This window comes from Schistocerca serialis, chromosome 2 (assembly GCF_023864345.2).
Source record: "Schistocerca serialis cubense isolate TAMUIC-IGC-003099 chromosome 2, iqSchSeri2.2, whole genome shotgun sequence".
In the NCBI taxonomy this organism is placed as follows: domain Eukaryota; kingdom Metazoa; phylum Arthropoda; class Insecta; order Orthoptera; family Acrididae; genus Schistocerca; species Schistocerca serialis.
The window spans coordinates 46,915,969-46,929,324 of NC_064639.1; the positions used below are offsets into that span (position 1 = coordinate 46,915,969).

At 44.6% G+C, this 13,356-nt stretch overlaps 1 protein-coding gene across 3 annotated transcripts in view; it reads left to right on the top strand.

Annotated features, from left to right (window-relative positions):
- LOC126455439 (uncharacterized) overlaps positions 1-13,356 on the top strand; it is a 140,593-nt gene that overhangs the window by 108,986 nt on the left and 18,251 nt on the right. For 2 of the 3 annotated variants that reach the window (XM_050091189.1, XM_050091188.1), the window contains exon 4: positions 11,301-11,466. The exons of the other annotated variant lie outside the window; for it this stretch is intronic. In XM_050091189.1, coding sequence (XP_049947146.1) covers positions 11,301-11,456 — 156 coding nt within the window. In that variant the 3' untranslated portion in view covers positions 11,457-11,466. The remainder of the gene's footprint in view (positions 1-11,300; positions 11,467-13,356) is intronic. 3 annotated transcript variants of the gene reach the window in all.

Here is a 13,356-nt window from a genome sequence, read left to right on the forward strand (position 1 = left end):
GAGACATGCACCGCAATCACTATACTAGCTGGACGCAGTAATTAAACATTTGTTCATGTCCATGAACAAGTCAGTTTGACCAATTAAATAAAGGACAGTGTATATGTCCGCCACTAGTCTGTCTGCCACTTCCCCACAAGTGTTGCCTGTTTCCCAAACCATCTACAGACTGTACTGTGCCAACAGAAGGACACATCACGACAAGCAACAACTGCTCTCTGGCTTTCCCACAGCTATCCCTGTCCTGCTACATTTTGGTGCCCAGTGGGGACAATTCTGCTGCCACATTCTGTAGTATTAAGTATAATGCGCGCTGGCATTGTTGTAGAATACATTATTAGATTACGCACTAAAATTATGAAACTTAATTCCAAAATAACTCCAACAGATTCCTACTCAACGGTAATTCTTCGTTTCATTGCTTTGTAGCTTTATGTATTTTCTTTAATGTATGTAGCCCTCTAATTATAGCTTTGTATACAACTTGTAGGTCTGAAGATGACCACAGCAGTGGTCGAACCCGGTCACCTTGATAAATAAATCGTGATCAAGACTGTTTTTAATAGTAAATATTTGTAACACATTGATCACTGCCACTTCCATAATGTATTCAAAAGTAATTATTAGATTAGACTGCCTTCAGCAACAATTTCGAATCCTGCCTCGGGCATGGATGTGTGTGATGTCCTTAGGTTAGTTAGGTTTAAGTAGTTCTAAGCCTAGGGGACTGATGACCTCAGAAGTTAAGTCCCATAGCGCTCAGAGCCATTTTTCAGCAACAATTTAACAAACTTTAGGATTGATTTAATACTTCACTGTCCTGACTTGTTTCTCAGTCCAGTAATTGTAAATATTTACTCCTTCTATTACCTGAGCATCATATGCCTTATTAATGAGCAATCCTATGGCAAAAGGTACGAGTATATGTTACTGTTGCTATTATCTCATATTGTGCTGAATATAAGGACCATCACATTGTTCTTCCGACCTCACGTGGTATGACGCTCCTCTTTGCGTAATTCATAGAAACCAGAAATATAATCTTAGTTTCCAAAATTAGTACTTTTCGGTTGTTTCACAAATTCCGACTAGAAGCTCAATAATTTTGTAATTTGGAAAGTAGCACTCTCATAGTTAAACTTTTATATAGTTTAACTTGGGGTATTTTAGGCACTTGAAAAGAATCGATTGTACATTGGTGTTCAAAATTAAAGCAACAAAGGGATATTTCGCGAGGTTGCATTTATTTTTCCACAAAGCAGTATAAATGGGTGTTAGTAACTAAAGTAGAAACAGTGTAAAGAATACAGAACATAAACAACTCCAACAGGCATAGCGGTAAACAAAAATGTCCTTCGTTTTTTCCAACTTAACCTTTCCACAGACATTTCGACATCTGGTTAATGTGCTCCATATGGGGTATGACCACCTCTGGAAGCAATACAAGCCTGACAAAAACGGGACGTGCTGTGATTGATATCATCAATCTCTTGCTGACGCGGTAACGCCCCTTCTTCCTGCAGCGCTGCTTGCAGGACTTGGAGAATGGTTGGTGGATGCTGACGTGATGAAACCCGTCTCCTTAGTGCATCCCAGACATGCTCTATTGATCGTGACTGGGCCACATATCTCACGAAATAAGCGTCAAACGAAAAAACTACAAAGAACGAAACTTGTCTAGCTTGAAGGGGGAAACCAGATGGCGCTAAGGTTGGCCCGCTAGATGGCGCTGCCATAGGTCAAACGGATATCAACTGCGTTTTTTAAAATAGGAACCCCCATTTTAATTACATATTCGTGTAGTACGTAAAGCAATATGAATGTTTTAGTTGGACCACTTTTCTCGCTTTGTGATAGTCGAAACATATGGCTCACAATTTTAGACGAACCGTTGGTAACAGGCAGGTTTTTAAATTAAAATACGGAACTTAGGTACGTTCGAACATTTTATTTCGGTTGTTCCAATGTGATACATGTACCTTTGTGAACTTATCATTTCTGAGAACGCATGCTGTTACAGCGTGCTTACCTGTAAATAACACATTAATGCAATAAATGCTCAAAATGATGCATTTGGCAATACGTGTAACGACATCCCTCTCAACAGCGAGTAGTTCGCCTTCCGTAATGTTCGCACATGCATTGACAATGCGCTGACGCATATTGTCAGGCGTTGTCAGTGGATCACAATAGCAAATATCCTTCAACTTTCCCCACGGAAAGAAATCCCGGTACGTCAGATCCGGTGAGCGTGCGGGCCATGGTATGGTGCTTCTACGGCCAATCCACCTATCATGAAATATGCTATTCAATATCGGTTCAACCGCACGCGAGGTATGTGCCGGACATCCATCATGTTGGAAGCACGTCGCCATTCTGTCATGCAGTGAAACATCTTGTAGTAACATCGGTAGAACATTGCGTAGGAAATCAGCATACATTGCACCATTTGGATTGCCATCGATGAAGCGGGGGCCAGTTATCCTTCCTCCCATAATGCCGCACCATACATTAACCCGCCAGGGTCGCTGATGTTCCACTTTTCGTAGCCATCGTGGATTTTCCGTTGCCCAGTAGTGCATATTATGCCGGTTTACGTTACCGCTGTTGGTGAACGGCGCTTCGTCGCTAGATAGAACGCGTGCGAAACATCTGTCATCGTCCCGTAATTTCTCTTGTGCCCAGTGGCAGAACTGTACACGACGTTCAAAGTCGTCGCCTTGCAACTCCTGTTGCATGGAAAAATGGTACGAGTGCAATCGATTTTGATGTAGCATTCTCAACACCGATGTTTTTGAGATTCCCGATTCTCGCGCAATTTGTCTGCTACTGATGTGCGGATTAGCCGCGACAGCAGCTAAAACACCTACTTCGGCATCATCATTTGTTGCAGGTCATGGTTGGCCTTTCACATGTGGCTGAACACTTCCTGTTTCCTTAAATAACGTAACTATCCGGCGAACGGTCGGGACACTTGGATGATGTCATCCAGGATACCGAGCAGCATACATAGCACACTCCCGTTGGGCATTTTGAGCGCAATAGCCATACATCAACACGATATCGACCATTTCCGCAATTGGTAAACGGTCCATTTTAACACGAGTAATGTATCACGAAGCAAATACCGTCCGCACCGGAGGAATGTTACGTGATACACGTACTTATACGCTTGTGACTATTACAGCGCCATCTGTCACAAAGCGAAAAAAGTGGTGTAACTAAAACATTCATATTGCTTTACGTACTACATGAATATGTAATAAAAAATGGGGGTTCCTAATAAAAAACGCAGTTGATATCCGTTTGACCTATGGCAGCGCCATCTAGCAGGCCAACCATAGCGCCATCTGGTTTCCCCCTTCAAACTCCACGAGTTTCGTTCTTTGTAGTTTTTTCGTTTGACGCTTATTTCGTGAGATATTTGCCCCGGTCACTATCAATGGACCACCCCGTATATATATATATATATATATATATATATATATATATATATATATATATATATATATATGAATTTAGCCAGCTATGGACCGCATACATCTTAAGACTTATGGTTTTTTTCTTTTTCTTCCGTTCTTCCCAGTACTTCTTAATTTTCTCACCAACTGCTCGTCTCTGCTCATCTGTCCACACTCTCTTGGGTCGAGGTTTTGTCTCATCTTCTTCATAGTTTGCGTTTTCGATAAGTAGCCTAAAGCGATTCCTGTCACGTATTATTTCTTCTGTAACACCTATTTTGTTGGCGTCTTTCTTTACTACTTCTATCCATCCTACAGTATTTTTCAGCTTACTAACGTAATTAAAAACTTTCTTTGTAATCCGTGTTTCTTCCATTCTTTTTAAATGACCATAAAATTTTAGTCGTCTCTTCCTCATTGTATCTGTGATCTTTTCTGTATTTTTGTACAGGTCTTCATTTCTCCTTTTAATCCACCTATTTTCCTTGTTTTTCTCAGGACCTAAAATTTCTCTTAGCATTTCTCTCTCTCTGTTTTCTAGTTCTCTTAATTCATCTTTCTTATTCAATATTAGGCACTCTGATCCATACGTTGCTTGTCTCCTAATAACTGAATTATAATGTTTAATCTTCGCTTGTATGGATATTGATTTCTTATTGTAGTAGTTTTGTGTTAATTTATATGCAAATTCTAACTTTTTTACTCTTTCTTTATTTGTTGTGTTACCAGTCCCTTGGCTTGATATATATACACTATCGGGGCTGTTAGTAGACTCGCAACCGAGGGCCTCCCCAGGTGGAGGATAGGGGAATGCCTCCTAGATATAGGTGGTACCGAGGAAATGAAATACTCGGGTCGGACCGAAACTACTAGTAGCGTCTGTTCCAACAGTGGGCGGCTACAAAAGGCGTCTGCTCCACATCTCAGTAGCGGCCTCAACCAACCTCCTGATCTGGAAAGTCAGGTTGTACTCGGCAGCATGCCATATACTCAACTACTAAACATCGTGATGGTACAACGAGGAAAATCTCATTACCCCGGGCCAAAGTCAACAGACTGGGAGCGTCGTGAGCATCGGATTTCGGGGACTCGCGGACATCATGAGAAGAATCGGTGCTTCTACAACTCCCTCAAGACCAAACGCAAACACTACATCGGCACACTCAACGTGAACAACTTGATGAAGACGGGAAGAGGAAGCAACTCACAGACGCTCTCGAAAAATTTCAAATCAAAATATGTGCACTGCAAGAAACACGATTCACAGACGAAGACCATTTCAACACGGAGAACTTTAGAATACACAAAGGAAAACTATCGAGACAACTGAAAAACCTAAGGCTTTTTGGCACAGGATTTGCAGTACACAGGTCCATCACGGACAGCATAATCGACTTTTCGTCACCAAACGAAATAATTAGCACCATCACAGTGAAATCAGCCAACAAGTCCTACACAATAATCAACGGACATGCACCGACTAATGACTACAACAGGAAAAGAAAAGATATACAGACATACCACAGGAAAACATACTGCACACAAGGACACAAACAAAAATGGAAAACACCTGATAGACTTTTGCGAAAGCCACGATCTCGCCATTATGTCAACAAAATTCAAGAAACCAACACGGAAACTTACCACATGAAATTCCCCAGCGGAAAGCAAGAACTACAGATCGACCACGTAATAGTCCAGAAAGACTCACAAAAAGAAATTTTGAACATAGACACACGTAAGGGCTACTTCGACTCAGACCACCACCTACTACAGATCAGGATTCGTCTTTTGTCCAAGAAAAAGCTCCAGAAGAATAAAATTGTTAGACCAGATCCAGAATAGCTTACTTTAAACCAGACACAAATATTAGACTAAATTAAAATGGAGAAAACGACAGACTGGACACAACTTTCAGGTAGAATCCGAGAGGCCATGAAACTAGCACAAGCACCACGCACGAGGAAACACCGTTGGTGGAACCACACATGTGACCAAGCTATTGATCAACGAATCAGTGCATGGAAAAAATTTAGTAGCCGTAAATCACAAGAGAATTGGATGAACTTCCTGAAAACACAGAAACAATCAAGCAAAATCATCCGCAGTGAAAAACGACAGTATGATAAACGGTGACTGACGGAGATCGAATCGGACTTCACGAAGAACAATAGAAGAAACTTCTACAGAACGTTCAGAGAAAATATGATTGGATATCAACCACCCAACTTGTGCTTCAGAAAAGCGAATGGAACCCTAGAAACCAATACCAAAAACAGTTGTGACATTCTGGCAAAGTACTTTGAAAAACTCCTCAAACGGACCCCTCCCCCCCCCCCCTTATGGAAGAAACGATGACAGAAACGAGCACGTACAATTCAGATAGTGAACCTCCAACTCTAGAAGAAATTAAAGAAACAATCAAGTCACTCAAGAATCGTAGAGCACCAGGAGAAGGAGGAGGAGGAGGAGATTAGTGTTTAACGTCCCGTCGACAACGAGGTCATTAGAGATGGAGCGCAAGCTCGGGTAAGGGAAGGATGGGGAAGGAAATCGGCCGTGCCCTTTCAAAGGAACCATCCCGGCATTTGCCTGAAGCGATTTAGGGAAATCACGGCAAACCTAAATCAGGATGGCCGGAGACGGGATTGAACCGTCGTCCTCCCGAATTCGAGTCTAGTGTGCTAACCACTGCGCCACCTCGATCGGTCACCAGGAGAAGACGGTATCATTGCGGAAATCTGGAAGTTACAAGACCCAAAACTCACCAAAGACATCCACAGGATCTTGGAAGATATCTGAAAGACCATGAAAATTCCTGACGACTAGATAACTGCCCTGATACACCCACTACACAAAATAAGGTGACAAGACGGACCCGAGAAACTACAGAGGAATATCCCTACTACCGGTCACATACAAGATCCTCTATAAAGTATTACTAAACAGACTAGAATGCCAGACCGACCACTTGATTGGGGAATACCAAGCAGGCTTCCGTAAATGGCGGTCTTGTGCGGAACAAATTTGGAACCTGAAAATGATTGTACAACACAAACAGAACCTGGTCATTTCCTTTGTCGACTTCAAAAAGGCATACGACTCTATCGACCGGAAAACTCTCTTCAAAATTCTAGCAGAATACAAAGTAGACAACAAAACACAGACTATCATAGAGCAAACCTTGAACAACACGACCTCCAAAGTTAAGTTCTGTGAGGAACTATCAGAGCCCATTGAAATTCGCACAGGTGTCCGACAAGGCGATGGCCTCTCACCTCTCCTTTTCAATCTAGTGTTAGATAAGGTAATAAATAAATGGGAAACATCACAACAGGAGATAACCCTAGGAAACCTACAGATTAAATGCCTGGCTTTTGCAGACGATTTGGCGATTGTCACTAAAGGTACAAACGAAACAAAAGACTCTATTGAAAAACTACACGAAATCGCTTCCAAAACTGGACTACAGATCTCTTACGAAAAGACACAGTTTATGAGCACAAAGAAACTCTTATCTCTGAACACAAAGTACGGCACGATTTTCAAAACGCCGAACTTCAAATACCTTGTTGAAACACTACAAATGAGCGGAAATAACAAAGACTCAAACGAAGAAAGAAAAACTAAACTGGACAAGGCATACAAAGTAGTTTGGAATCATTACAGCAAGAAGTCTATCTCACAAAATGTCAAATGACGCCACTACGACACGGTAGTGCTCCCCGAGGCACTATATGCACTAGAGACCACGGAAAATACTTATAAAAATATTTGGCGCAACCAACAACAATGCAATATGGATCAAGAAACTTACAGAGGAACTATACAGTCATATGGAGACAATCACAGAAAAGATCAGAAAACGAAGACTACAATTCTATGGACACCTATACAGAATGCCATCACACAGACTGACCAAACAGATCTTTTACAGGGTAACCACTAGAAACAACAAATGGGTGGCAGAGGTAAAAAACGACCTGAACCAACTCAACATAACAGCAGACACAATAAACGACAGAATAAAGTTCAGAAACATCATTAAGAAAAGCAAATTACGAGATACACTATAACAAACGAACAGGCGTAAAATGGACCGAAGAACACAAGCAAGATCACAGCCGGAAGATGAAAGAAATATGGGCAACCAAAAAGGCAATCAAGATGTAGCTGAAGACACAAAGCCTATAAGAAGCATGGACAGAGGACAGGAAACAGAAACACAGCGAGCGAATGAGGGAAGTTTGGGCAGCAAGGAAGGCAGCAAAAGGAATTGGCCATGTAGTTTAGGCCAACTGTGCTCTTTAAGGGCAAAACACCAATAATATATATATATACTACTAGCCATTAAAACTGCTACACCACGAAGATGACGTGTTACAGACGCGAAATTTAGCCAACAGGAAGAGAATGCTGTGATATGCAAATGATTAGCTTTTCAGAGCATTCACACAAGGTTGGCGCCGGTGGCGACACCTACAACGTGCTGACATGAGGAAAGTTTCCAACCGATTTCTCATACACAAACAGTAGTTGACCGGCGTTGCCTAGTGAAACGTTGTTGTGATGCCTCGTGTAAGGAGGAGAAATGCGTACCATCACGTTTCCGACTTTGATAAAGGTCGGATTGTAGACTATCGCGATTTCGGTTTATCGTATCGCGACATTGCTGCTCGCGTTGGTCGAGATCCAATGACTGTTAGCAGAATATAGAATCGGTGGGTTCAGGAGGGTAATACGGAACGCCGTGCTGGATCCCAACGGCCTCGTATCACTAGCAGTCGAGATGATAGGCATCTTATCCGCATGACTGTAACGGATCGTGCAGCCACGTCTCTATCCCTGAGTCAACACATGGGGACGTTTGCAAGACAACAACCATCTGCACGAACAGTTCGACGACGTTTGCAGCAGCATATGGACTATCAGCTCGGAGGCCATGTCTGCGGTTACCCTTGACGTTGCATCACAGACAGGAGCGCCTGCGATGGTGTACTCAACGACGAACCTGGGTGCACGAATGGCAAAACGTCGTTTTTTCGGATGTATCCAGATTCTGTTTACAGCATCATGATGGTCGCGTCCGTGTTTGGCGACATCGCGGTGAACGCACATTGGAAGCGTGTATTCGTCATCGCCTTACTGACGTATCACCCGGCGTGATGGTATGGGGTGCCATCGGTTACTCGTCTCGGTCACCTCTTGTTCGCTCTGACGGCACTTTGAACAGTGGACGTTACATTTCAGATGTGTCACGACCCGTGGCTCTACCCTTCATTCGATCCCTGCGAAACCCTACATTTCAGCAGGATAATGCACGACCGCATGTTGCAGGTCCTGTACGGGCCTTTCTGGATACAGAAAATGTTCGACTGTTGCCCTGGCCAGCACATTCTCCAGATCTCTCACCTATTGAAAACGTTTGATCAATGGTGGCAGAGCAACTGGATCGTCACAATACGCCACTCACTACTCTTGATGAACTGTGGTAACGTGTTGAAGCTGCGTGGACAGCTGTACCTGTGCACGCCATCCAAGCTCCGTTTTACTCATTGCCCAGGCGTATCAAGGCCGTTATTACGGCCAGAGGTGGTTGTTCTGGGTACTGATTTCTCAGGATCTATTCAACCAAATTGCGTGAAAATGTAATCACATGTCAGTTCTAGTATATTTGTCCAATGAATACCCGTTTATCATCTGCATTTCTTCTTGGTGCAGCAGTTTTAATGGCCAGTAATATATATATACACTCCTGGAAATGGAAAAAAGAACACATTGACACCGGTGTGTCAGACACACCATACTTGCTCCGGACACTGCGAGAGGGCTGTAGCAGCAATGATCACACGCACGGCACAGCGGACACACCAGGAACCGCGGTGTTGGCCGTCGAATGGCGCTAGCTGCGCAGCATTTGTGCACCGCCGCCGTCAGTGTCAGCCAGTTTGCAGTTTCCCGTGGCATACGGAGCTCCATCGCAGTCTTTAACACTGGTAGCATGCCGCGACAGCGTGGACGTGAACCGTATGTGCAGTTGACGGACTTTGAGCGAGGGCGTATAGTGGGCATGCGGGAGGCCGGGTGGACGTACCGCCGAATTGCTCAACACGTGGGGCGTGAGGTCTCCACAGTACATCGATGTTGTCGCCAGTGGTCGGCGGAAGGTGCACGTGCCCGTCGACCCGGGACCGGACCGCAGCGACGCACGGATGCACGCCAAGACCGTAGGATCCTACGCAGTGCCGTAGGGGACCGCACCGCCACTTCCCAGCAAATTAGGGACACAGTTGCTCCTGGGGTATCGGCGAGGACCATTCGCAACCGTCTGCATGAAGCTGGGCTACGGTCCCGCACACCGTTAGGCCGTCTTCCGCTCACGCCCCAACATCGTGCAGCCCGCCTCCAGTGGTGTCGCGACAGGCGTGAATGGAGGGACGAATGGAGACGTGTCGTCTTCAACGATGAGAGTCGCTTCTGCCTTGGTGCCAATGATGGTCGTATGCGTGTTTGGCGCCATGCAGGTGAGCGCCACAATCAGGACTGTATACGACCGAGGCACACAGGGCCAACACCCGGCATCATGGTGTGGGGAGCGATCTCCTACACTGGCCGTACACCACTGGTGATCGTCGAGGGGACACTGAATAGTGCACGGTACATACAAACCGTCATCGAACCCATCGTTCTACCATTCCTAGACCGGCAAGGGAACTTGCTGTTCCAACAGGACAATGCACGTCCCCATGTATCCCGTGTCACTCAACGTGCTCGAGACTGGATGAAGCGTCGTCTCACGCGGTCTGCACGTCCAGCACGAACGCTGGTCCAAGTGAGGCGCCAGGTGGAAATGGCATGGCAAGCCGTTCCACAGGACTACATCCAGCATCTCTACGATCGTCTCCATGGGAGAATAGCAGCCTGCATTGCTGCGAAAGGTGGATATACACTGTACTAGTGCCGACATTGTGCATGCTCTGTTGCCTGTGTCTATGTGCCTGTGGTTCTGTCAGTGTGATCATGTGATGTATCTGACCCCAGGAATGTGTCAATAAAGTTTCCCCTTCCTGGGACAATGAATTCACGGTGTTCTTATTTCAATTTCCAGGAGTATATATATATATATATATATATATATATATATATATATATATATATAATGACATGTTCGATATGCCTTCCATCATTGGCGCTGATGTGACACAGACGAATAGCGAAATCCTGCATGACCCGCTAAAGTGTTGGAACATAGATGCTGTCGGTGACCTCCTGAATGGCTCAGCAATTGTTTTGGGGTTATTGCCGTACACCTTGTCTTTAATATAGTCCCACAAAAAGAAGTCGCATATTTTCAGATGCGGCGAATATGGCGGCCAATCGAGGCTTATGCCAGTGGCCTCTGGGTACCCCAGAACCAGAATGCAGTCCCCAGAGTGCTCCTCCAGAACATCAAACACTCTCCTGCTGCGATAGTGTCGAACTCCTTCTTGCAGGAACCACATCTTGCCGAAATTAGGGTCACTATAGATAATGGGGATGGAATCAGCTTTCAAAAGTAAGATTGCTGTGGCCATCTCATGAATGCATAGACTCGCGGATTGCCGAGGTATACACATATCAGTGTGGGTGATGTAGAATACTGTAATAACAACAGGTTTAGAAGAAGGTGTATCTGCAGTTATTCGGCAAACCCATACTTCTTCTGAGCCTGCCGATAACATATCTAGTGATGTAAGATGGCAGTTATTCGCTTTTAACCGTAGTTAATCGGCTTTATTTTATTTTTTAATTGATTCTTATTGTTGAAATGTGTAATTAAATCGCTTTCTCTGTATGCAGGGAACCTACCACTTCAGTGGATTATCGCTACGAGGATTGACTCTACAAAAGTTCAGCTCGCTTTATTACGGGAAGTACAAAATATACTCCAAGGCCCTGAGGGACGGCGAAGAATTATTCTGTCTGCAGACACTTGTCTCCATCTACGAAGTCTGATATTCCCGTGGTAAGGAACAGATTTCTGAGTTATTGTTATCAAGTAATTGTTTCAGCGCAAAACGTTAAGCTCCGCAGACGAGGGTGTTCATAATCGTTTGAGAGGCGGAGGTAGCAGCTAACAGTTCTGCGAGTGCAAGAAATATCCTTCCTAATCATTTGACGCACAGGACAAGAAGAGGTGGTTCGTACAGATCCTCTTAATTAGACACAAGGCACAAATCCACACTGCCTGTTACAATAAATTACATTGTTTATATTTTTCATGTGACTTTCGGTGTAATACCCAACAGTTAGTACAGCATTACATGAGAGGATTATATGGTGGTTTAAATAAATTTATTTTAGCACGTAGAAGGTACACATGTAGATGATGATAGATACAAAAATAAAAAATGGTTCAAATGGCTCTGAGCACTATGGGACTTAACTTCTGTGGTCATCAGTCCCCTAGAACTTAGAACTACTTAAACCTAACTAACCTAAGGACATCACACACATCCATGCCCGAGGCAGGATTCGAACCTGCGACCGTAGCAGTCCCGCGGTTCCGGACTGCGCGCGTAGAACCACGAGACCACCGCGGCCGGCTACAAAAATCAGAACAGGTGCAAATACACTCTGAGACAAAGGAAGAAATACACGCACCACGAAGGAATTATCCAGATGGGACGGACACCCTTCGATGTGGTGTACGTGTACAGAGTGTACACTGGCCTGTTCGAAAGCTGTTCTGCGACTTTGGATCTCCTTGTTAAACTAGCGTCTCCATAAGGTACGACAGTAGCAATAGACAGACACGCGAGATACGATACCAAAGCCCTCCGTAGGTAACCACACTGTTCAGCTCAATAACGCCCATAATGCTATTCCTTTTTTCACTCAGCGTCATCAACCACACAAACAGAACCTCAGAAGCTGCGTATAGTCTGCACAGTCACCTACGCTGTAGCACGTACACGCAAGAAACAACACTCAAGCTTGGCGATGAAAAGATGTTATCGTGTGTGAAGAAATAAGAAAATTTCGAATCAGGTGTTTGATGGTATCATGGTTCTGCAGCCAACAATACCAAATGATTTTATTTGCTTTAGTACAGAAAAAATAGTAAAACCTAAACAATAGCAGCCGCAAAGGGAAAAAGAGGCAAAATCAAACTTCGTGAGTTATGAAAGTCTGTGACACTACTTCAGTGATTACAATATCGAGTCACATTTACAAAGAACTTGGTGGTATGAGCCCACATATCAGCTGCATTGCATCTGGATGTGATGACTGATTCGGTCGTATCATCTCCCGAGGTGAGACGGGCCACAGCTGTTGCAACTGATGCTTGATATCTTGGGATACTGGCAGCGGGACGGAGCTGCCGCCCGACGTGGTGTCGACACGTGTTCCATTGTGGACAGATTTGGCGATATTGCTCGCCGTGAGAGTACCTCAGCATCACGCAGACAGCCCTGAAGACACCTGCTGTGTGTGGACTAGCATTGCCCAGCTGAAAAATTGCACCACAATACTCTGGGAAGAGAGGTAACATATGAATAAACAGATGTTCGCGATGTACCATTGTGGCGTCAGAGTTCCCGAAATCACTACCAGCCGCGATCTGAAGTCACATCCTAGGGGTGACCACTCCAAGGCGCAAGCATTAGCATCACTGTGTCCCTCGGAAACACAGGAGGAAAGGGACCTCCCACAAGGTCGCCGATACTTTCGCCAACGAAGTTCATCTGGGTAGTGCAGAACTGCAATTTGTCACTGAACACAATGCGACTCCATTCATCAGCAATCCGTGATTCGCGACAATTTCACCACCCCGGACGCACCGATTGTGTTATGGCGCTAATGGCAGACTACGCATGGAACGATAATTCTTTAGTGTCGGTGGTACTAGTCT